This window comes from Myodes glareolus, chromosome 19 (genome assembly GCF_982192425.1).
Source record: "Myodes glareolus chromosome 19, mMyoGla1.1, whole genome shotgun sequence".
NCBI lineage: Eukaryota > Metazoa > Chordata > Mammalia > Rodentia > Cricetidae > Myodes > Myodes glareolus.
Window position 1 is genome coordinate 44,083,014 of NC_142044.1, and position 24,126 is coordinate 44,107,139.

General features: G+C 48.9%; 1 protein-coding gene across 3 annotated transcripts; it reads left to right on the forward strand.

The window, feature by feature from the left end:
• The first annotated feature begins 1,011 nt into the window (after window positions 1-1,011).
• Window positions 1,012-24,125, forward strand: Tef (TEF transcription factor, PAR bZIP family member). 3 transcript variants are annotated; one of them, XM_048445086.3, is made up of 4 exons: window positions 1,012-1,198; window positions 13,806-14,123; window positions 18,472-18,692; window positions 20,708-24,125. In XM_048445086.3, the coding sequence occupies exons 1-4, from the start codon at window positions 1,084-1,086 to the stop codon at window positions 20,921-20,923; spliced, it is 870 nt and encodes a 289-aa protein (XP_048301043.1). In that variant the 5' UTR covers window positions 1,012-1,083; the 3' UTR covers window positions 20,924-24,125. The 3 variants fall into 3 exon arrangements, with proteins under 3 accessions (XP_048301043.1, XP_048301044.1, XP_048301042.1); XM_048445087.3 differs by having other exon boundaries at window positions 1,015-1,186; XM_048445085.3 differs by lacking the exon at window positions 1,012-1,198 and adding an exon at window positions 10,426-10,616.
• Window position 24,126: the final 1 nt, after the last annotated feature.

Genomic DNA, 24,126 nt, shown 5'->3' on the forward strand with positions numbered 1-24,126 from the left:
CCAACTGCCACTTAAAGGACAAAGAAGCAAGGTAGTCAGTCACTCAGGACAAGCCTGAGACAAATTGGCAGAGATGTCCCCTTTCAGTAGTGCCCATGCTGCCAACCATCCTAGGGTCTTACCTTCCCCTTCTCTCCTTTTTGAAAGACCAAAGAGATTTGGAGAACAGGCTTCAAGTTCTACAGATAGTCTAAAGCCCCAAATAAATGTACATGTCTATACAGGGCTCATGTGCAAAGCACATATACATTCAAACATGCCCAACTCCTTGGGGGCTTACAAGCTCCCATGTGAAGACACGGTGTCACTGCAGTATCTTTTTTTTTCTTTTTTTTTTTTTTTTTTTTTTTTTGAGACAGGGTTTCTCTGTAGTTTTTTGGTGCCTGTCCTGGAACTAGCTCTTGTAGCCCAGGCTGGCCTCGAACTCACAGAGATCCGCCTGCCTCTGCCTCCCGAGTGCTGGGATTAAAGGCGTGCGCCACCACCGCCCGGCTTTTTTGTTTTTTCTTTTTTTTTTTTTTTTTTTTTTTTTTTTTGAGACTGCAGTATCTTTTGTGCTGAGCTGCCTGGGGTCTTGTCTGTCATCCTTTTTTCCTGCCACCTCTGATCCCAGCCCAGGACAATTTTCACAGTGTGCCCTGGTCTCCACTGAACCTGGGCCTCCACGCCTCTCCCATCCCTCAGCTCCTTATATGTGCCTGTGCTCACTTACTGTGGGCGTGGAGCTCTGCTCACCTTCTCATCCGGCAGCCCTGGTTATGGCTCCCAGACTGGGGGAGAAGTTCCCTTTGCAAAGTTAGATAACAGGCCAGGTTCTCTGTCAGAGGATTGGCGCGGTAGCTCCACGTGCTGCAGCTGGCGCAGGGCCAAGACCGCCCTGCCAAGCAGCGGGAAGGAAAGGCCTGGCTGCAGCCGGAGCTGGCAGGTGGCCGAGCTGGGGGTGGACAGGCGGGCTGGGGTTGGGGCTGCCCATTGGCTGCCTCAGGCTCACACCCCGCCTGCCTCCCTAGCCTGTGGCTCCCTAGCCAGCCCCTGTCTTTCCAGCTGCTTCTAAACTCAGGAGCAAGCACCTCCTGCTGGGCCATGTCGAGCTGCAACCAGATTGGAGTGGCCCCTGCCATGGACATGCCTGAGGTCCTCAAGTCCCTGCTGGAACACTCTTTGTCTTGGCCAGAGAAGAGGACAGGTAGGAACACAGGTGATCTATACTGGCAAGGTACCTAAGTGTCCAAGGGGTGGGAGCAGGCACCGGGACAGTTGCAAGATGGGTGAGGAAGGGCTGCAATGCAGAGAAGGACCCCCGGTGTGTGTATGCCATATTAGTCTTGGGCTGCCCCCCAAACCTACTGGCTTTGGGCGCTATGGACAGCGTGCAGTTCCTGACAGGTGCTGTGCTCACGTGGGACAAGGACAGGACTAGAGCGCCTGCAGGAATCTAACTGGAAGCTGATTACTTCTTAAGCTCCCTCCCTCTGCACATTGGGGGCGAGCAGAGGAGTGGCAGAGCCAGTAGATTTGGGCAGCAGCCGCGTCTGGAGAAGGCTCTCTGCGCCTGCCACTTGCTCACTGCTCTGCTGTAGAGCTGAACTCATGGATGGGATGCAAGCTGGTTATGTAACAGAACCACAAGCCACACGTTCCTAGGATACCACAGGCAACCCCAGGGCTAGGGACAAGTAGAAGAATGGAGTGCATGGCGGAGGTGCAGCTTGGGTAGCCAGTACCAGGTGTCTCATACATCTTTCCTGGGAAAGTTAGAGGCTCAAACTGCTTAGCTTTGGGGAGTTGGGAAAACAACTTGGGTACTCTCTCCTGATATTTATGTTGCAAAATTTCTCAGGTTCTTACTCCATTTTCTGGTGGTGCTGGGGATTGACCCTAGGCCTTTTGAATACTAAGCACAAGCTTTGCTGCAGAGCTGTACAATCAACCCCTCCTCGCTGCCTTTAGAGAAGACCACCCTGTCTCTGCCGCCCGGGGGTGGGGGACAGGAGGTCAGACATCAGCCTCATTCTGTGCTGGCATCTGATACATGTCATCAACCTGGTATCCTTGCAGAACTTCTTCCTGGGTGCTCTCCAAACTTTGGAGCCAGAGGACAGCCCCTGGTTCCTTTCACCTGCTGGAGCCAGGAATGGGCTTAATTTTGTTAACTAGGGGAAGGCAGGACAGAGGCTCTGATGTTGGGAAATGCTATCTGAGGTAGAGGGTTTCCCCAGAGCTTGTGGCAAGGTCCTCAGAGGGCTCTTTAGACTACAGCCTGTGGTGTCTTTTCTTCCTTCCTTCCTTTCCTTCTTTCTCTTCTTTTCTTTTCTTTCTTTCTTTTTCTTTTCTTTTCTTTTTTTTTTTTTGAGACAGGGTTTCTTTGTGCAGCCTTAGCTGTCCTGGAACTCCCTCTGTAGACCAGGCTGGCCTTGAACTCACAGAGATCTGCCTGACTCTGCCTCCCAAGTGCTGAGATTAAAGGCACACACTACCATGCAGTTTCTAATGCTGAGGCAGTTAGATACTCTCCTAGACAGACATCAGAGAAGGTGTTCCTGCATCCAATTGTGCAAAGGACACCGGCAGCTGACCAGAAGTCCATATCCCAACATACCCCTGGGAGAACCCCAACAGATGAGCCTTAGCTAAGGTCCATATCTACAGCTTTCTGCCATCTCTGGGTGGCCTTTGTAGATAGGCCCAGCTGGAAGGCTTTCTGAAGTGAGAGCAGAGCATTTCCATGCCTGCAGGTACTAGGGAAGATGGTGCAGCACCCTCATGACCCCACCCAGCTGTCCCAAGATGCCTGTTGGACTGCAGACAGGGTCAACTCACAGATGGGCAGGGAAATTTCTCAGGGTGGACTCAGGGCACCGTTCTTTGCGTGACACTGACAATGCCTTCTCCAAAGTGTGGTAGCAACTGCTAGTCACTGGCTCCCAGCTGTTATGTAAAGCCCTGGCAAAGCTGAAAATTCCCCACCCTTCATGGGCAGTCAGGGCCCGCACTTAGCAGAGACTTGCCCAAGGATTTAGGCAGAGCTTTGCCAAGATCTGGTAAGTTCCACCTGAGGACTAGTTAGCCCGATTTAGCATTGTCTTAGACTGGAGTCTTGTTACTTCATGTGGCACTTGACTAAAAATCAGAATGTGCCATCCCACAGGACTGACAGCAGCATGTGGCTAACTGGGGAAAAAATAAGGGGAAAGTGGTGGGGACCCAACTATGTCACATTACTACCTATAGTCACTACACCCCAGAGCTCCTGGACCTCTCAAACCACTAAATGCCCACCCAAACAAGTAAATGCATGCCCACCATGCTGACCCAGAGGCTCAGCAGTCTTGTGACGAGCTTTACAAGTTCCTGTTGTGGTCGTTTCTCCCCATTTCCCATCACTGCTTTGGCCTCTGTGGGAGTCAGCAGAGCCAGCAGCTTGCCCTTCCTCCATGAAAGAGGTGGGTTTCTCTGGAGGACCTGCAGACCTTCCTTTCCCTTTTCTTCCGATAGCCCAGACATTGCAGCACAGCCAAGTCACATGCAGGGTGTAGTTACGTTCCAGTGGGAAGGAATTTCCACAAGAGCAGTGCAGAGTGTGAGAAATTCCAGGTGTGCCCTCGAGAATGTTCTCCCTGCAGCTGCATGCTCGATTTTCTAGTTCAAAGACACTTCCCAAAATTCACATGGAGCCCCACTGGCAGCTCCAGGGCCTGTTGCAGCCTGCACAAACTTCTGCCTCTCCCTGGTCCCCAAATAGGTAAACTTTCCTGATCAGTACTGACCAGACTTGAGACTCCCTTGATTGCCTGGTGGTCCTTACTCTGAGCCACAATTCAACTAGCTTCCCTACAGACTAGGAAATCCATGAGCAAAAGAATGGATCCAATCTCCAAGCTCTGACTCAGTTTCTCACCTCTGAACCTATAAAAACCATGTTTCCTGTCTCTGCTCTTGTACTTTCCCCAAAGATTCTCTTTCAGGGCTCTTTCCATCTCCTGCTTCTTTGTCCTTCAGTCTCTTGAAAGATCTTGAGTCTAAATCATCCAGCTAGCTTTTGACTACCTACCTTTCCTCACCCACAGGGCCTAGGCTGTGCTCACTGGCACCCTTACCCACCTTTTGTCTTCTCCACTTATCCAGGCCTCCATTTACAGGAGCCTGACATGCTTTAAAGTCAAACTAGCTCTTCACTTTGAGCTGGGCAGGAAGGGACACTCCTGGACAAGGCAGCAAAAGGCAAAGCCTTGAAATCAGGGTGAGGATGTGATCCTTGGCTCTGCTGCCCAGAAGAGCCTAGCCTTAGAAAGGATGAGGAATACCTATGCCACGGGTTCGTTGCCAGGACTAAATGTGCTGCCCCACATGGCAGTGTTTCCAACTGTGACACACCATGCTGTTTTCTCTGAAGGGCCAGGAGCAGCATGGCTGACTTGGTGTTTGCTCTTTCCACCTATAATCTGACCCTTGTTCCCTTCCTTTTTACATTGGCAATCTGACCCTCATTTCCTTATTTTCCCTTCCTTTGAAGAACTGGATGCTATGAGATTGTGCATACACAGAGCTGTTTCCTTGGAAGTGTGTGGTGAGACTCCTGAGGCATGATACCATCCACCCTACAGGACAGGACAATAGGTAGAAATCTTAGAGGTACTTGCTGGAGTACAACAAAAGGGTACAGCGGAAGGGCCTTACTCCAGTCCTCTTGGTGAACTGAAGTTAACAGGCTGCAGGTGGACTACATGCAGCCTGGACTGACCCAAACTTGGTCTTAGCAGAGGTCTACATGGGGACTCACACAGCTTGGGGAACCAGAAAAAGTGTGGTGTTTGCTCAGGATGGAGAAATGGCATACCGCTGTCTACGTGCTAGATATATTCTGAGTCATCATTCCTCATTTCAGCCTGCTCAATGCATCTTCTCATTCTTTTAGTGAAGCATGAACTCAGAGAGCTTGGCCACCTCAGGGCAAATACGTGAGTGGCCCTTTCCTTCCTCCTGAGAATCCCAGGGTCTTGTTCTCCGCTCCACCCTACCACCATTACAAACATGAAAAACTCATCTTCATCAAATCCCAGCTACTGGTGGCAGTGTCATAAGGTGCCCTTTCCAGGTGGTTTTGAATCTGGCCGATCCCAAGTGAGGCTGTTAAAGAACTGACGGTGCATGTGCCACCCACTCCTGCATCACTGTGTGCAGCAGCATTGCAAGGGGGTCCGGTTTTCCATTCTACCAATGAGAACACTGATGATCCAGGATGGGAGGGCCACACAGTTGTCAGTGAGGTCACTCCGCTTCTGTTCCAGGCTCATGCCTAGCCATAGAATTCCCCGATCTCTGAAACCATGTGGTGTTTCTTGGTCATTCTGTTATTCATTACTAGCTTAGTGAGTATTTGCTATGCTTTGGCTCAGGCGTAGATGAGACAAACACTGTCCTTGCCCAACTACAGCTGCCAACCCAGTGAGGAAATACAGCAATCATGGGTCCAGTTGCCCTTGCCAAGACTGACACCTCAGCTAAGACCTAGAAAGTGAGGCGGAGCTAACTATGTGAAGAGCTTTCAGGCTGTGGGGAGAGCACCACAAAGGCCCTCCATTTGCACAATGAAAGGGCACTGGTGCCAGCCACAGAAGGTGGGCCACAGGGGAGAGAAACACTAGTGAGGTTGGAAAGATCCCAAAGACAAGACTTCAGAGGCTGAGCCATGAAGCCTGCACCTGCTTCTGTATCACCAACAAGACTTCAGCTAGGGAAAGCAGACTGTCAGGCAGTGGTGGGTCAGACACTGCATGGGCTAGTTGTGGTGGGAGGAGGTCTTCTCCATGGTCATGGTACTCTTGGGTCAGCTCATCTGTTATCCAAACCCTGGGAGTGTGCAAAACACAAACCAAATAGGAAACTAGGACTCTTGGAAGTATTGAAGGGAGAGGCAAGAATTTACAAAGAGGCTCCACCCTCCACTTCTACCTAGAGCACATTGAGACCAAAGTACAAAGCACAGACCCACATTTTCCCGGCCACAGGTATGTGGGCTACAAAAGAGTTGCTGGCAGGACTAATGCTCGGGACTTGCTGAAAGAATGGCTCATGCTTGCTCTTCCAGATTCCAGCGTAAGTCAAATAAATACATGACTGTTAGCTCATATTAATAACACACCACAAATGTATAAGATTTGGCTCTAAGAAGTTTTAACCTTACCAACCCCAAGCAAGGAAAGCAAGCCAATAAGTATTTATTACTACTCTGAACAAAGCATTGTGCTTGCCAGCAGTTAGTATTGGGACAGTGAGTTTTGACTTTCTAGAACTCAGTGAAAGTCTTACTATCAGCCTGCTTTTGCTCATTCCTGGTTCCTGTGCCATCTGTCAGTCCTAGATGCTAAGTGGTCAAGACTGTGGGGTCCAGACTAATGAAAATCACGTGCTTGGCATATGCTTCACTCAATAGAACTTAGGTTGGTCAGATTTCTGGCTGAAAAGAACAGATCTAAAAAAACTATGTCCATCCTGGCAAAGAGCATTTCTCACCCTGTTCTGGGGCTGGTTTAGACTCTGTAACCTATCCTTATGTTCACAGCCTCATCATCACACACAAAACACTCCTGAACCCACACATCCTGAATGGAAGGCAAGGGGCTGGGCGGACGCTCACGCACCCATCTCACACACTGCTCTTGTAGCAGGTACCTGCCAATGCTTATCACAGGTAATCTACACCACCTCCTACTCCCAGAGGAAAACCACTGGGGCTTACAAGTCCTTTGCATGGTGCTGTAAGCAGGTCATACTGGCTCAAAGGAGAGTCTCCTCGGGTCTGCCTCTCAAGCCCAAAGTCACAGCTGCTCCAGACACCCTGAGGTGGACTGCACTGGATACCTACTGATGGCCAGACATGGTGGCAAATACCTTTAATCCCAGAACTTGGGAGGTAGAGGTAGGTGGATATCTGTGAGTCTGAGGATAGCCTGGTCTACAAATAGTGAATTCCAGACCAAAGCAGAGATAGACAATAAGATCCTGTCTCAAACACAAACCTATAATTGATCAGCAAGATGGCTCTTTTCTCACTTCCCACCAGGATTAACAACCAGAGTTTTATTCCCTGGAACCTATGGTAAAGAAGAGAACCAACTCTCAAAGGTTGTTCTCTGACCTCCAAACCTGTGCCATGGCACTTATGTGCACACACACATACACACACAATAAATAGGTGATTAATTAGTTAACAAGCTAATATTAGAGCCTAGAAATGTAGCTCAGTTAGTAGAGTACTTGCCTAGCATGCACAAAGCCTGAGTTTGATCTCCCATACTCTATAAATTGTTGGTGATGGCGCATGCCTATAATCCCACACACCACACAAAGGTGGTAGCATGATACAGGAGGTGATGACAGGAGAACCATAAATTCAAGGTCATCCTCATCTCCATATAAAGTTTGAAGTTAGCCTAGAGTACTTGAGACCCTATCTCAAACATTTATCGATACAGGAGACTATGATGCCACACATCATACCTCTCTCACTCTCTTTCTCTCTGTTTCTTTTCTTTCTCCTTTTTTCCTTCCTTCTTCCTTCCTTTCTTAAGACAAGAGTCTCACTATGTAGCTCTGGCTGTCCTGAAACTCACTCTGTAGACCAGGCTGTTTTGGTATTCACAGAGGTCCACCTGCCTCTGCTTCCCAAGTTCTGGGATTAAAGGTGTGCACCACCACACCCAGCTGCCACACACTTTTAAAGTTTAACCAGGCACTGACATGCTCTTCTTAGGTAGTCTATTTCTTTAGAAGGCTCACATACTATGGCAATTAGCAAATTACTTTGCACAACACTATTCCTCTTCTGCGAGAAGAGGCAAGGTCACAGTTAGGCCATAGCAATGACAGTAGAGAAATGCAGCTGGGGTTCTTGAGGTCAGCTGGAGAAGGAAGACAAAATAATGTCTCTGCCTTCAAGACAGTGTTGACTGCTGCAATCCCCACAGCTTGTGAGAAGGCGCTGCAGGGCCCTTAAGGCTCCTGAGTTGGTTATCTGGGGGAAACGCCTCCCTGAAGTGTCAGTAGAGGGGTGACTGAATGCTAGATCAGTTTCTGAAGCCTCAGCCTGTTACCTTCATGCATTCTAGTCACTGGCCTATTAGGTGAGCTGCTCCAGGCTGGCTGGCTGATGGATGCAATAGTCATCATCCATCTGGGGGGTAACCATAGCTAAAAAGAGACAGGGTGAATAAGGAAAAGGAGGGGGAGGGAGAGAGGACAGAAAGAGTAGTGGAAATCTTTCCCTCTCCCTACATGTCATCTTTGTTATAAGCAGATAACTTGCCACTCTACCACGTTAGGGATTATTATTTTTCCCCTCTCAATAATATAATATTTAGTCATGAAAATATATATTTAAGTCTAGTCTAGCAAGCTCCTCTATAACCCAACGGGCTGGAGGATCATTTTTCTTTTTACAAATCTTATGCTATATTTTACTGTGTGTGCGCGCATGGGAACTGTGCTCATGGAGGTCAGAAGACAATCTGTGAGAGTTATGGCACCAGGGAGTGAACTCTGGCTGTCACACTCGGCAGCAATCACCTTTGCTCCACGAGCCATCTTACTCCCCAAGTTTTTCTTTTCCAGCATGTCGTATGTTCCGTTTTCGTGGAGTTGCTCTTTTAAATTTGTTTCTAGGTCAGTTTCTCCTAAAGATCTAGAAACACATATAATTCCCGCTAATAATTCTGCGAAACATGTCTTTTCTATGCAGTTCCCTTTTCCCACGCAGGATTTATATCCATCAGTTTTAATTAAGTTAGGCAAAGTATTTATACTACGGGCCAGATCCTGCCTTATCCCCCTCTGGCATATGAAGAGAAACAGAAACAATGGTCTGGAGGCATCAGACCTCTAACTAGTGTGGCAGCAACAACTTGAATTTGGGATTTGAAGTCCTTCAAGTCTTTTCCTTTAGGCCTACTCAGCTACACAATTTCCTTTTCCTCAAGTCCCAGCAAAATTCTAATTCCAGGCGCTTTCAGTTGTCTGCTGCTGCATTCTGGTTCTGCACCTACCGCAGGAACCACAGGCGGCCTTTCCGCCAGACGCCAGCTCCTCCCTCAAAGGCAGGGAGCCATGGGAGGGACACAGTATAAACAGGCCAAGTCCCTGCCCCTCTGGGACCTTAATCCCAGAGCGTCTAGTATTGTCTGGGCTTGAAGCCGAGCATGACTTGTACTGCAAAGAGGCACAAAGTTCCACGAGCCGCCTTGAAGGTCTGTTCACCCTTTCACGACTTACAGGTTTCCTAAGGAACCCAGAAAGCCTCGATATTTTTTTAAAGAAGTGGGTCTCCCACAAAACGCAAGACAGGTAATTTCTGGTTTGTTTTGATTCTGAGAAAGTTAAAATTTAATGCTAAGAAAGGGAAACCCTAGCTGTAAAAGAGAATTTGGGGGTGTCCCAAACTGTGTTGATTGTCTAGTTTAATGTTGAATGTTAAGACTGAGGTAGAGCAAGTGGTATTCCCAAGGTGGCAAGCCAGCAGCTAGCAGTACGGAAGTACGCCCCGACCCTTGTTCATGGCTAGGTCTCAAGAATGCGCTCTCCATGTTAGTGCTTATCCCGCAGCCACGCCTGCTCCCAAACCCCAGATCAGTGGGAACTTGACACCCGCTTGAGCGGCCGGGCCTGGAAGCAGCCTGCTCTCCGGCAACCTCGGGGGCGCGTGGGAGGAGAGCTGGCCGGGTACCCACATCCCTGTCCCCGGACCCGGGCAGAGTCCACCGAACAACAGACCAGAACAGGCCAGGCCAAGCAAGGCCAGGCCCAGCCCCGCCCCGCCTCGCCCCGCCTCTCCGCGCCGCAGCCGCACGTGCACAGCCTCGTGCGATCGCGCCGGCCCCGCCCCCTTGGCCCATTGGCAGACGTGCGCCTTCCCCTTGCCACCCCGCCCCTCGCGGGTAGCCTCGGCTGCCGCTCCACGTGACCCTCGGGGTTGGGCCTCGGCGCCCAGTCCCGCCTCCCTTCGGGGTGGCTTCTCCGAGGGAAGGAGGAAGAAGAAGCCGCGATGGACTAGGAGAAAACTTGGAAGCCACAAAAGTGGTGGCTAAAAGGACACGACTGACCAAAATGAAGCGAGACGCTCCACGGAAAGCCAAGATGTTCCCGGGCGGGCGAGGGGGACGCGCCTCACCTGGCCCCGCACGTGTCGAGCGCGTTTGGCCACCACAGCCAATCCCGGCTCGAGGGGCTGTGCCCGCCCTCGCGCAGAGCCCACCAATCGGAAGCCACGCTGCGGGACCGCCGTCCTGGTCTCATGAATAATGAATGAGACGGGACCCGTCCGCGGGCCGGGCGGGGACGGAGGGAGGCGGGGGTGAGGTGGCGCGTCTGCGCAGTGCTGCCCGTGTCAGCAGCTGCAGCGGGTCGAGCCGCTCCGGCCCATCTCGGGGTGCGGGCGGGGGAGGCGAGGCGCAGGAGCGGGGCTCAGGGCACGATGTCCGACGCGGGCGGCGGGAAGAAGCCGCCTGTGGAGCCTCAGGCGGGGCCGGGCCCGGGGCGTGCTGCTGGAGAACGGGGCCTGTCGGGCTCCTTCCCTCTGGTCCTGAAGAAGCTGATGGAGAACCCCCCGCGCGAGACGCGCCTCGGTGAGGGGGGGCGGCTCGCGCGTGTCTGGGGGCGGGGTTTCTGCAAGGGCGGGGCCTTGTGGGGGCGGGGCGGGTCCGGTCAGAGGTCAGGGTGAAGTGGTCCAGCATAGGGGGGTTATGCAGGCCGGGAGATGACTAGGGACCTGCCGGGCTAGGCCTGTGGACGCGAGAGAAAGTCGGGGGGCTCTCTGGAAAGGACAGGTCAATGGAACTTTGCAAGGAAGCAGCCACTTAGATAGAGCTGCAGCGGGGCTGTCTGCATCCAAATCCTAGGGAGCCACTTGCCTAAAATGCCGGTTTCTGGGCCTCACCCAGCCTGCGGATCCCGGGACGGAAGCTTCTATTTTAAGAAGTACCCCACTGCACCACAGTGGGTGCAGTGCCCACCACCAAAGTTTGAGAAGCACCGATCAGTGTAGCAGATGGCCTTTTATGTTTTCGGCCCGTCCTGGAGGAGAATGATTCTTCCTCTCTGGGAGTGAACACTGAGCAAGTCCACTGTGCTGCTTTACTGGAAATGTGACCCTGGGCGGCTGCTGAGGTACAGACGGAGGAGGTGGTGTGGAGTGAAGGTCTGCGGTGTCTTTAAGGGGATGAAGGATGAGTAAAAGTGGGGCTGGGATGAGTATTAGAATGCAGCCACTGAGGGTCCTTCACTTGGTTAGCAGTGGCAGGACCGACTTCATAGTATTGCCCAGGCCACAAGGGTCCCTGGGGCTTTGTGTGGAAGGCAGGCTTGACCTGGTATTTGGCCTGGAAGAGCAGTAGGATCGCCACCTATTGTAGGGTTTTAGGTGCCTTGAGCTGTGCTTTCCGGCTGAGACCTTCGAATTCTCGAGAGCTGAGTGTGATTAGGGTATATGGGAAGAGATAGACATTGTATGGATTGCCTGCACTGACAAACTCATTTCCCCTCCTGAAATGTCATTTCTCTTTTCCTGGGTGTGTTCTGGGGCTGCTGTGCTTATGGTTGTCACTGTTGGGTTATAAATAGCTTCCGCTCATCAGGTGAGGCTAGGTTCTCGCCTCCTGCTTCAGGACCTCATGCGCACACACCTTTTTGTTTGTTTGAAGAGATGCTCTGCTCCAGATCTGAGAGGAAGACAAAGGGCAGGCTGGTGCTCACATCTGGCAGCTCTTGTTAAGGTTACAGCAATCAGCAGTCCTTACAGTGATTTTACCTGACGTTTGCACATGCTCGCAAACATCTTGACACAGTCTTGTCTTGTTTAGCTTATTATTTACACTTTGTTGGCGAAGAAGTTGAGGCTCTTGAGGTGCCTCTGCTTCCTCAAGGTCACATGGGTGGGCCTCTGGCTCTTGATTTGGTGCTCTTTGTGCCGTCTCAAGCTGACAAACACTGGTGTCAGTCCCTGTGATTTAAGTGTTGGGCATGTCAGTCATTTACCTTTTACAGTTAATTTAAAATTTCACCTTACAAACACTGAATTAAGATAGCCTGGCTGATTGTAGAGTGCCTGCTTTGTAATCTCAGCACTGGAGATGTAGAGGTGGGGGTCACTGGTTCAAGGTCATCCTCTGCCGCACATCAGTTTTGACGTCAACCTGGGCTTTGTGGGACCCTGTCTGAGAAAAACCAGAAAAAAAAATAATAGTTTCAATTGCTTTGGTCAGGCAAAATGTGGAACTTCCTGTTGCTTGTCTTTCTGTAAGGCTACTTTTTTATCTCCTCCCTTCTTTTACCTCTTTTGATCCCCAGTGACCCCACCCAACTGGTCCAGTCATTTCTGAACAGAATGTGGAGTCAGAGACAAGCAGTGAAGCCATCTGGCCCACCCAGCACACAGGCTGGGAATTTTGTTGCTTCCCAGTTGTTTTTAAATCAAAGCCTGTTTTTTGTTTTTTTTGTTTTTTTGTTTTTTTAAAGGCAGTTGTAGGAATTAAAGTTAAACCGTATTAGAAGCACGAACAAGTTTTGTTTGTGAGAACCTCCGCCTCACTGAGTCTGGTCATTTTTATTGGACTAATATACTAATGGGCTGCCTTTTAGCTGTCTGGTCTTGGGGCCCAAGCATGACTGCTTTATCTCCAGTCTCTCTCTCTCTCTCTCTCTCTCTCTCTCTCTCTCTCTCTCTCTCTCTCTCATTTCTAAATCCAGAGTTCAAAGTTGTCTCCCTCAATTTTGAAAACCCAGCATGAATTTGTCAGGGTTTTATCCCCCGCATCTCTGATTCCCCTCCTTGTCACTTTGGTTTCCTTCTCGTCACGTTTCTCTGGTCTTTTTTTCTTGATAGAGCTCTCTTGGATATCCATGTGCATAACCTCTGACTAAGACAGGTGGGATTTGATCTTCACTAATTGATTGGCGTCACTTTAAATGGGAACAGTTTTCCTTCTCCATCCTCCCAGGAATCCTGCCTCCACTCTTTCTACTATTCAGGGGTAAAGGCCTTTTGAACTGATTGCTCTGAAAAGAGCTAGCTCCAGGTCCTCTCAGTGACTATACCTGAAGCCCATGTGTCTAAAAATCCAATACTCTCCAGGCATTATATAGGTTCCCATAGCCACTGTGTGCTTAGCCTTTTCTTTGGCCCCCGAAATCTAGAACTGAATCAGACACAGTCTCCACCCTCAATGAGCTCCCTGCAATGTGTACTGGGTACTACATACTCAATAGAAGTCATCTGTGTATGTTACCACTGATCTTTGAAAAAGAGGTGCTTTACACTTATTGACAGTGAAAAACACGGAGGCTCAGATTAAATAGCATAGATGAGATCACATGTCACACAGGAGATATAACTAGAGGGAATGGGACAGGAGAACCTAGAAGTTATTGGCTAAAGGGCCTTCAGCCCTTTCCACAGTAAGATATCAGGAAAGGTCAGAAACACCACTTCCTTCCATGTAGCTCTCCTAGATGCCTTACCCACAGCCTACTCTGCAGTAACTCTGGGACCACCTCAAGCCCTGGAGTATGCCGCTAGCATTCCAGAAAGGCCAGACACAGAAGAGAATGTGGTGCGACCCCTGAAGAAGACCAGCCTGCCTGGTTCACACACCAGGTTATAATGGGAAGACAGGATGTGCTCTTGAAACATGTATATGGGGTTGGGGATTTAAACAGGCCTCTGAGAAAGATGGGGCTTCTCTGAGGCTCTCTGTCCCCCTCCTGGGATGAGGTAGTTACTCTCTTGTATGGTGTCTCATCATAGATTTTGTTTGCAGATAAGGAAAAGGGGAAGGAAAAACTGGAGGAGGACGAGTCGGCAGCAGCCAGTACCATGGCCGTCTCTGCCTCCCTCATGCCGCCCATCTGGGACAAGACCATCCCCTATGATGGCGAGTCTTTCCACCTGGAGTACATGGACCTGGATGAGTTCCTGCTGGAGAATGGCATCCCTGCCAGCCCAACCCACCTGGCCCAGAACCTGCTGCTGCCTGTGGCAGAGCTTGAAGGGAAGGAGTCTGCCAGCTCTTCCACAGCATCTCCACCGTCCTCCTCTACTGCCGTCTTTCAGCCCTCGGAAACCGTGTCCAGCACAGGTTGGTGACAGGCCTTTGGGTAGGCCCACCTGTCTCTTCTCAGGAGCCCACTTCCACTGAGTTCTGCTAGTCCACATTCCCTGTGTGCTCTTTTTTCTGAAGCAGGTCCTGATGGGCTACAGATTAGAGGGACCCTCTGTTCTGTAGTCTTCAGTACTGTCTGTAAGGCTGGGGATAAAACAGTTGGTCTTCCTCTGCTGGGGCACTGCACATGCTCAGGATGGTGGAATGAGCTCCCAGGCTGCAACTTGCAAAAGGAAATCCTACTCTGCATTTGATACAGTTCTTTTATGGCAACAGTGTCTTGGTCACAGATTCTTGCAAAGTTTAGGCAGTGTTTTTAAACACCACTGTCATTGTCATTCTGACTGTAAGTGCAAACATATACTAGGATTGAGTCTATGCCAGACATTAACAAAATTCATCGAGATGATCTTATGGGATTATTTGTGCTATCATCCCTGTTTTGTATATGAGGAAACTTGAGGCACAGGGAAAGTAAGAAACTTGCCCAAGTCACCTAGCTGATAGGACTGAAGTAGCACGTGAACCCCGGATGGTTGTGTACATAGGCAGGTGCCGCTTGAGCACTAGCACAGTGCCATTCCCACTGCTCCAAAATTATCTTCAGGATCTAAAGACATCTTTTACTGTTTTGGCCTGGGGGTTGATTTTTTTGGTTTGTGTTTTCATATGTGAACATAAATCCAGCAGGAAAGATGTGTCCTGTTTCAGAAGCTACCCAAAGTTTCTGTAGCCTCAGAGACATGATGGCACATGTCTTTTGGAACCCGCACCATGAAATTCTCATGGTATGTTTCTGTTTAACTTTTCAAAAGAGAATTTTTTTTCAAATAAAATTTAAAAAGTAAGAGCTTGGAGTATATATCACTGTTAGAGCATTTTATTGTATACCTGAAATATTAATGTCCTCTTTTTAGATTTATTACTTTTAGTTATGGGAGGCAGATGTGTGCACATGAGTGCAGGTGCTTGTGGGGCCTTAGGAAAGAGCACTACATTTCTTGGAGCTTGAATTACAGGATGTTGTATGCTGTGTGATATGTATGGGAACTGAGCTCAGATCAGCTTCCAAAGCAGCACATGATCTTAGGCACTGTATCTCTGCAGCCCCAATGCAAGAGTCAAAAAGGAAAAATCAGATTCAGTGTCATAGACCTGCAATTCTTGTTCCTCAGAAGGCTGAAGCAGGAGGATCACAAGTTCAAAGCCAGTCTGGATAACATAGTGAGACCCCATCTTAAAAAATAAAAAAGAGGGGCCAAAGATACTTTGACCAAAGATAGCGGCAGAGTTGGGAGTGCTTGTTTAGCATGCAAAAACCTTGGCTTCTGGACTGGAGTGATGGTTCAGTGGTTAAAAATGCTGGCTCTTCTTCCAGAGGATCCAGGTTTAATTCCCAGCACCCACATGGCAGTTCATAGCTGTCTGTAACTCCAGTCCAGGGGATCTGATACCCTCTTCTGGTGTCTGTGGATACCAGGTATAAATGCCGTATGCAGACAGATATGCATACACATAAAATATTTTTTAAAAGCCTTGAGTTTCTTTTCAAGCACTGCAAAATAAATTTAATTAAATAAATAAAAATTAAAGATAGAGGAAATGGGTGGGAAAGATGGCTCAGCCACTAAGAGCACTTATTGTGCTGGGCGGTGGTGGCACACGCCTTTAGTCCCAGCACTTGGGAAGCAGAGGCAGGTGGATCTCTGTGAGTTCGAGGCCAGCCTGGTCTACAGAGTGAGTTCCAAGACAGGCTCCAAAGCTACACAGAGAAAGAACTGCTGTCTCAAAAAAACAAACAAAAAAAAGCGCTTACTGTTCATGCAGAGGACCTGAATTTGCTTCCCGTCACACAGACTGTGGCTCGTAAACATCTATAATACCAGTTGCAAGGGATCCAACAGGCATGATGGTGTACATACATGTATGCAAGCAGAACATTTTTACAGATAGAGTAAAAATGTCTGTCTCACAATTATGAGCTCTTAACCATTAAGCCATGTCTCTAGTCCCTAAGGAAGGAGTTTTAATGAAGTATATGCTTACAAGTGTACAGTTCAGTGGATTATCATAGAGTGAACTACCCATTTCAACACCGCCCAAATCAGGATACAGAACTATACTGGTATCCATGACTCTGGGCAGTTGTCTTCTCAGAGATAATCCCTGGCTGTCCTGGAACTCACTGTATAGACAGGCTGGCCTCAAACTCACAGAGATCCGCCTGCCTCTGCCTCCTAGGTGCTAAGATTAAAGGCGTGTGCCACCATGCCCAGCATTATTTATTTTGCATATGAGTGTTTGCCTGTTTGTATGTGTGTACCATGTATATAAAGTGCCCACAAAGATCAAAGGAGGGTGTTGGATCCCCTAGAACTTGAGTTACAGGCAGTTGAGCTGTCATGGTGGATGATAGGAACTGAAGTCAGGTCCTCTGCAAGAGCAGTAAGTGCGGGCTAGAGAGATCGCTCAGCGATTAAGAGCACTGACTGCTCTTCCAGAGGACTTGGGTTCAATCCCCAGAACTCCCGTAGCAGCTAACAATTGTCTGTAACTTCAAGATCTGTATGCCTTCACACAGACATACATGTAGACAAAACATCAATGCACATAAAATAAAACCAAATAAATTATTTAAATAAAACAAAGCAATAAGTGCTCTTAACCACTGTGCTCCAGGACTCACAGAGACAAATATAACATACATATACACACACCTTTGTGTGTGTGTGTGTGTGTGTGTGTGTGTGTGTGTGTGTGTGTATGGGGGGGTGCTTATGTACATAGCAAGTGATAACCTAGAACTTCCGATCCACCACACTCAACCTTATCCAGTTGAAAACCTAAACTTAACCATGCCACATTTGTGCTATGAATATCCCAGTGACTTCCTCTTTTCAAGGGAAATGTCTATATTAGCAACATAGACATTTAAGCCAGATAATTGGAGGTGGGGGGACTGTAGAAAGATTTTTTTGATTTTAATTTTGATATCTTTTTAAAAAATATTTTATTTATTATGTATACTGTGTTCTGCCTGCATGTATCCCCGCAGGCCAGAAAAAGGCACCCAGATATCATTACAGATGGTAGTGAGCCACCATGTGGGTGCTGGGAATTGAACTCAGGACCTCTGAAAGAATAGCCAGTGCTCTTAACCTCTGAGACATCTCTGCAGCCCTATTTTGTTATCTTTTGTGTTGTAGGGTGTTTAGCAGCATAGGGTGCTATACGCATTATGCCGGTTGCACCCTGGAGTCTTGATGTGGCCAGATATTTTTCTGCAGGGCAAAATTGTCCCCTGTTAAGAACCATAGCTTTGCAGGGCAGTGATGGCGCATGCCTTTAATCCCAGCACTTGGGAGACAAAGGCAGGTGAATCTCTGACTTCCAAGGCTAGTCTGTTCTACAGAGTGAGTTCCCAGACAGCCAGGTCTACACCGATGGCTTTAACTTCTATGTTATACTGTGTTGTCTCTGCCAAGACACTACCAGGAATATAGTTAGTATTTAGTAACTATCTGTTGGCTGAATATTTGGTGTAGTCCTGTTGGTAGCATTGAACATATAAGCCAGGGGTTCAGTTTTCTTCTCACACAACTCTTATCTCAACACACAACCTTTGAACTCTAAAATTGACATTAATTCAATGTTTACCTATAAAGCAATTAGCCATATGGAACAGGAGGAGCAAGGAGCCAGAAGCAGCCAGGCCAAGAGTCAAATTTTACTTAGTTATTTACCTGTGGGATTCTGGAAAGCCGTTGGATTTATCTGAGCATTGGTATCCTTTTCTGTAAAATAACAGTTAGCATTTATTTCCTTTTAGTATTGTAAGGCTAAATGAACGAGCACAGCAACTGACGTAGGGGACTCAGAAGCGGAACCCATGCCAGTTCTCAGCCTGTGTCCTTATCCCGTGTTGCTCACGGAGAGATTCAGCTGGTTTTCATTCTTGGAGAACCTGAGACATAGGCGGTTGAGGGGTGTAATGATTTAGTGTTTTGCTTACCATTTCTTGGGGAAACAAAACATTTAAGAATCCTGTCCTTTGGTGTGTTCTGTTCCTAAAGGGGAAGAATTCATGGGCTGGAGTAACGCAGTGGTTGAGCACATGCTGAGCTTGTGTGGAACCCTGGCTTTGATCCATAGCACACAGAAAAGGTCAGGGTCATCTCAGGAATTGAACCACATGTGCCTGTTACTTTTAGGGATGGCGATGTGGTTTTCTTAATGGCAGTATTTTATGGAGGTTGTCTGGTGGGTGACATGTATTTTCTCTGTCCAGTGAGATGCTTCTAGATCTTCTGCCTCTATCTTTCAGAATCATCCTTGGAAAAGGAGAGGGAGACTCCAAGTCCCATTGACCCCAACTGTGTGGAGGTTGATGTGAACTTCAATCCTGACCCTGCCGACCTGGTCCTCTCCAGTGTGCCAGGTGGGGAGCTTTTCAACCCCCGGAAGCACAAATTTGCAGAGGAAGACCTGAAGCCACAGCCCATGATCAAAAAGGCCAAGAAAGTCTTTGTTCCTGATGAGCAGAAGGTAAAAAAAAAAAAAAAAAAAAAAAAAAAAAAAAAAACTTTATTAGAGGCACAGCAGTGATTTCAGAGTCTAGGGTAAGCTGTGGCATAGCTCAGCAGTGCAACTCAGTGGCATAGCTCAGCAGTACAGTGAGTACAGTGCTTGCTGGGGATAGAGGCCCTGAGCTCCATCTTTAACACTTCAAAGAGAAGTAAAGGTGCCAGTGCACACCTTTATTCCTAGCACTCAGGAGGCAGAGGCAGGCAGATCTCTGAATGCTAGTCTGTCTTGGCCTCCAGAGTGAGTTCCAGGACAGCTAGAGCTGTTATACACACAAACCTTGACTTGGAAAACCAAAGAGGAGAGAGAGAACTAGAGTAGGGACTGATGGGTTTTTGGTTTTATTTTGTTTTGGGGGTTTTTATTTTGTTATTTTTTTATAGGTTTTTCTTTTTTTAAAAAAAAGATTTATTTATTTATTATGTATATAGTGTTCTGTCTGTCTGTATGCTTGCTGTAAGAGGGCACCAGATCTCATTACAGATGGCTGTGAGCCACCATATGGTTGCTGGGAATTGAACTCAGAACCTCTGGAAGAGCAGTCAGTGCTCTTAACATCTGAGCCATTTTTCCAGCCCTTTTATTGGTTTTTCAAGACAGGGTTTCTCTGTGTAGCTTTGGGACTTGTCCTGGAACTCACTCTGTAGACCAGGCTGGTCTCAAACTCAGAGATCCACCTGCTTCTGCCTCCCGAGTGCTGGGATTAAAGGCATGTGCTACCACCGCCTGGCCTCATACCTGATTTTTATATGGAGAACTCTTCCTACCGTAGCTACTATAGGAGTTCTGTGCTTGGAGCCATATCAACAGCAATTTGATGGAAAGAGAGAGTTAGGCAAGGTTGGCCCCAATGACTCCAATAGTTCCCTTCTTTCCAGAGCCTCTGGTTAGTGTTCCACTTCCCTGGCATTAGTCCAGCCATGGGGAAGAAAAGTCACTAGACCACAGAAAGCAGTGTTTAACAGTTAAAGGACAAAAGACACCTTGTAGGGCTGGGGAGAAGGCTTAGTTCTCATCCTTCCTAATGCTGTGACCCTTAAATACAGTTCCTCATGTGTGGGGACCCCCTCAACCATAAAATTATTTCATTGCTACTTTATAAATAATTTTGCTACTGTTATGAATCATAATGTAAATATCTGTGTTTTCCCATGGTCTTAGGCAACCCCTGTGTAAGTGTTGTTTGCCCGCCCCCCAAAAGGAGTTGCAACCCATGGATTGAGAACCACTGGCTTAGTGGGTAAAGCATTTGCCACCAAAAAAAAAAAAAAGAACCCATGGGAAAGCTGTAACAGTGTGTGTCTGGTGTCCCAGTGTTCCTAATGGGAGAAGTGAGGCAGGGGTAGGAGAATTGCTGGAAACTCTGAGCCACCTATCTTGCCAAACACAGCAGTGAACAATGAAGAGACCCTGTCTCAAACAAGATAGACAACGAGGATCGGCCCCCAAAAGTTTTCCTCTAACATCCACACATGTAGCATGGGGTGTGGGCGTGCACCTCCTCTCTTCCTTCCCATTCCCTCTTTCTTGCATGGTCTTGTAGTGTCAGGTTTGATCTCAGGGGACTGCACTTAGCTTGATGGCTTTAGCCACCACTAAGCATGGTGTGGCAGCACAAGTCCTTCATCCCAGCACTTGGAACACAGAGGCAGCCAGATTGGTGGGAGTTCAAGGCCAGGTGGTCTACACAGTGATTTCTTAGACAACGAGAGCCATAAAGCAGAGACCTTGTCGCAGAGATAGAGATAGATGTTAACCAATATGCCTGAAGGAGGGAAGGGTAGAGCACACAGCAGCACACTGCCTGTCAAGGCAGATGCTTGACACGCTGCAGCCTGCCCCTCTGAAGACAGGGCAGTGTCCACAATATTTCTTTTAACCACAGCACTGAACTGTGGGGGTGGTAGACCTTGGGGTGGGAAGATTAGGTTCTCAGGGGGAATACAAGACCACCCACAGAGGGTACTTTCCCACAGGATGAAAAGTATTGGACAAGACGCAAGAAGAACAATGTGGCAGCCAAACGCTCCCGGGATGCCAGGCGCCTGAAGGAGAACCAGATCACCATCCGGGCCGCCTTCCTGGAGAAGGAGAACACAGCCCTGCGGACGGAGGTCGCTGAGCTTCGCAAGGAGGTGGGCAAGTGCAAGACCATCGTGTCCAAGTATGAGACCAAGTACGGGCCCTTGTAACCTGTGCCCCTTGCCCCGCAGGGCACTGCCTGCACTTCAGACCTCTGCCTGGGGCTCCCAGGACCCCACACTCGTGTGGAGACTTAGGACTCTTCATGGGCACATGGTCTGCTCTAGGAGCGTTCATGTCTCAGCTTCATTACAACATGGCCAGCACACGTGGTGACTTCCCCAGGGGATCAGGCTCCTCTCTGAGGGGAACATGAGTGAATCTGCGTAGACGGGTACACGGCCCAAGTTTCTCTTCTTGGATGTCCCAGCTGAATCAGAAGGGACCTCTGGAGTCCAGAGCTCCACAGTGCTCAGGCTTTCCTAGCCTTCCCTCAGTCTTCAGTCTGGCCTGACAAGGGCTGTCTACAGAGTGAGTCATGATTGTTGTCACCCTAATGTTGTCTCAGGTAGCAGGTGCATTTCCACTTGGGGTGTGTCTGTCATGCACCTCACTGTCCCCAAAAATTCTTTGAGAGAAACATTCATTCCCATCTGTCTCAGAGCCGGGACACACTAATACTCTGTTAGTGTGTGGAGGGTGGTGGACCACGAGAGTGGGGTCTCTGCATAGCCTGGAATTGGAGTGGAGTTTGGGGCTACCAGCAGAAGTGCATCCTACCCTTCTTAGCTCCCACATCCCTTTTATCTTTTGCTCTCAGACCTGAAGCAGCCCTGGAATCAGCTCCCTCTACATCCCACTTGCTACGGAAGAGACATTCCCAGGGTGGTTGCTCTCTGGGCTCCAATTGCCAGCACCTAGAGAGGCTTTTTTACCCCCAGGCCAGTCTGGAGGCTCCTGACCTCTGCTTGCCTGGCTTCTGGTTATTCTTACCCAGGAACCATTCTTGGATCTTAGGTTTAGAAAGAAACCCCATCATCTAGGAAACTTAGGCTTCCTGGTCCAGGGTACCAATTAATTCTACATGGTATTTAGGAAACTGGCCTCCACAGCCTCCTGTTGTGGGCATCAGAGTGAGGGGCTGTCTCTTGTGATGCTCCATTGGTTCCTTGCTCTGACTCACTGATGTGTCCCAGGCCAGAATCCAGTCTCCCTAAAGGCAGAAGAGGGCCTTTCACTTTGCAGACAGAATCCTCTCCATGAGTGTCAGGGTGCAGCCTCAGAGGAGTGCACTTGTTGAAGTCACATTACAGATCTCAAAGGACAGCAGCTCTGGAGACATTTACACTGGCCTGGAGTCCCTCAGTCTTGGTCTCAGGAGTCAGGGGCTGACCACACAGGTCTGGCCATGGGGTGGAGCGATTCTTGCAGCTTTGGCTTCCTCTGCCTCACAGCTGCACCCTTCTCTTACGTTTGACTGAACTTGTCCTCTTGCTCTGCCCAGAGGATTGGCTAAGGAAACCGTGGAACCCTCTGTTCATGTGGGTCAGTCAGGGCACCCTCTAGGAGGGTGTGTTTATTTGCTCAGGGCGGGCAGCCTGTGTGAAGGAGACAGAGGTGACGAGGGTGCTTTCTTATTCTTAACACTGGCTTTATTTTAAACAGTGGCTTTGTTTGGGGCCCCAATCTTTCAAGACTTTTCATAATTTTAAGACCAGGGCAAACCGTCTACTGGCCATGGACTGCAGCCAGGAGATGCCCTGCTCCTCCAGGGACCTGCACATCACCTCTTGACAAAGGTCCCTGAGGCCAAGGGAGGTCTCCCTCCTTCTAGATCCGTGACTTTGACTGTGGTTCTGTAGGAACCATGTGCACACTTGTCACTCTGTTGTAACCACAAAGGGCAGTTGCACCCAGCATGTCAGTGTTCTGCCCTGGCTACCTGCCTCCCACCTACCCGGCACTCTGAGCCGGCTGTTCACCCAGAGGCAGTTCTCACTTCCTTACTGGTGGACAAGCCTTGAGCTAAAAGGCTTTTCGTTCACTTTGGCTAGAAAATGTACGGTTTGTGTTTTTTAAGTTTTAGTTTTTAAGGAATGGATACTTAGCTCTGGATGCCATCTGTGTTCTGACCCTAGTGGGTGGGTTGGGGCTTAATGTGTCTCCCTTGGTCCTACCTTCTGCCTTGTGGTGCCCTCCTTTCCTTCCAGAAGTCAGGGGGGTCTGGCTCCTCCTAAAGTGCTTACTTGGAAATGATATGGCGCTCGCTTCTTGGAGAAGCCTTTGAAAAGCAATGGTACGGGAAGAAGCATGCCTGGAAGTTGACATCTTGGAGAAAAAAGTGTTCACATAAACTCGGCTCCTCTGTTGGCTTTAGGACCTAAGACTGTGCAGAAAGAATTGATCTCTGCTGTTTATCTTGCCATGAAAGTCTCCTGAATCAACCTAGGAGCTGATGACTGAAGCCTGAGTCTCCTGCACTCAGATCTTTGACATCTTCTAAAGAGTAGCAGGTTTGAGAAGCCAACTTCTATTTGGCTCTCCGTGGGTTCGCCTTGGGATGAGAAGTGCTGTCACTTCCTAAGCGTCCTGTTCTATTGCGACCTCAAAAAAGATGCATGAATGAGCTAGAATGCTGCAGGAATGTACATACAAGAAATGTCTGTATAAAAAAACTACACACGTTTGGAGAAAACTCCGCCCTGTGGAGTACCTGCCTGAGTCACCTTATCCTTGGTCCAAAGGCTGAGTTCTGTGGGTCTGACTTCCTTGGTTGGGGACGGTACTAGGCAGTGAACCTGACCCCTGGTCCACACTCCCTGCTGAGAGGGTGCTGTGGTCTGCTTTTCACTCAGGCAGCTCCTCCAGTCCTCCAGCCTGGGGACACACGTGAAGCTCTCCAGTGGCTCTGAGAGGTGTGCTCCTTGTAAGGAGGGGCGTGGAGTTCCTGATTTTTAGGGCTAAGCCCCACCCACAGCTTCTTTAACATCTGTTAATTAAGTGCAATAAATTTTTCTAGAAAAAGGCAAAGATGATTTCCAGGTAGAGATTGCTGTCTTTTGGTATTAGGATGCCAGAACACCACTTGGTTTTATTTTTCTAAGTGCATGTGATTGGTAGAATGTGTGGGGCTCTGCATCCTCCCCGGGAGCCGCATTCCAGCGGCCCCTCTCCCTACCTTTGTTGGGGGAAAGAGGTCAGGAGAAAACCCTTTGTCCCAGCTGCAGAGGTAGAAGCAGACAGCAGCCCATTGGCCTTATGTGTGTGTGTGCCTGTGCGAGTGTGCCACTGCTGGTGGGCCGGAGTGATGTGGTAGGGAGGGAAGTTGGGAATGTATCCTTTTCAAACAAAATTAAATATTTTGAGACGAGAG

Bases quoted from the DNA above. Each gene is read 5' to 3' on its own strand.
- Tef (XM_048445085.3), top strand. From the start codon at position 10,466: ATGTCCGACGCGGGCGGCGGGAAGAAGCCGCCTGTGGAGCCTCAGGCG. The intron at 10,617-13,805 runs GTGAGGGGGGGC...TTTTGTTTGCAG, and splicing joins CCCGCGCGAGACGCGCCTCG to ATAAGGAAAAGGGGAAGGAA. The intron at 14,124-18,471 runs GTTGGTGACAGG...TCTATCTTTCAG, and splicing joins GGAAACCGTGTCCAGCACAG to AATCATCCTTGGAAAAGGAG.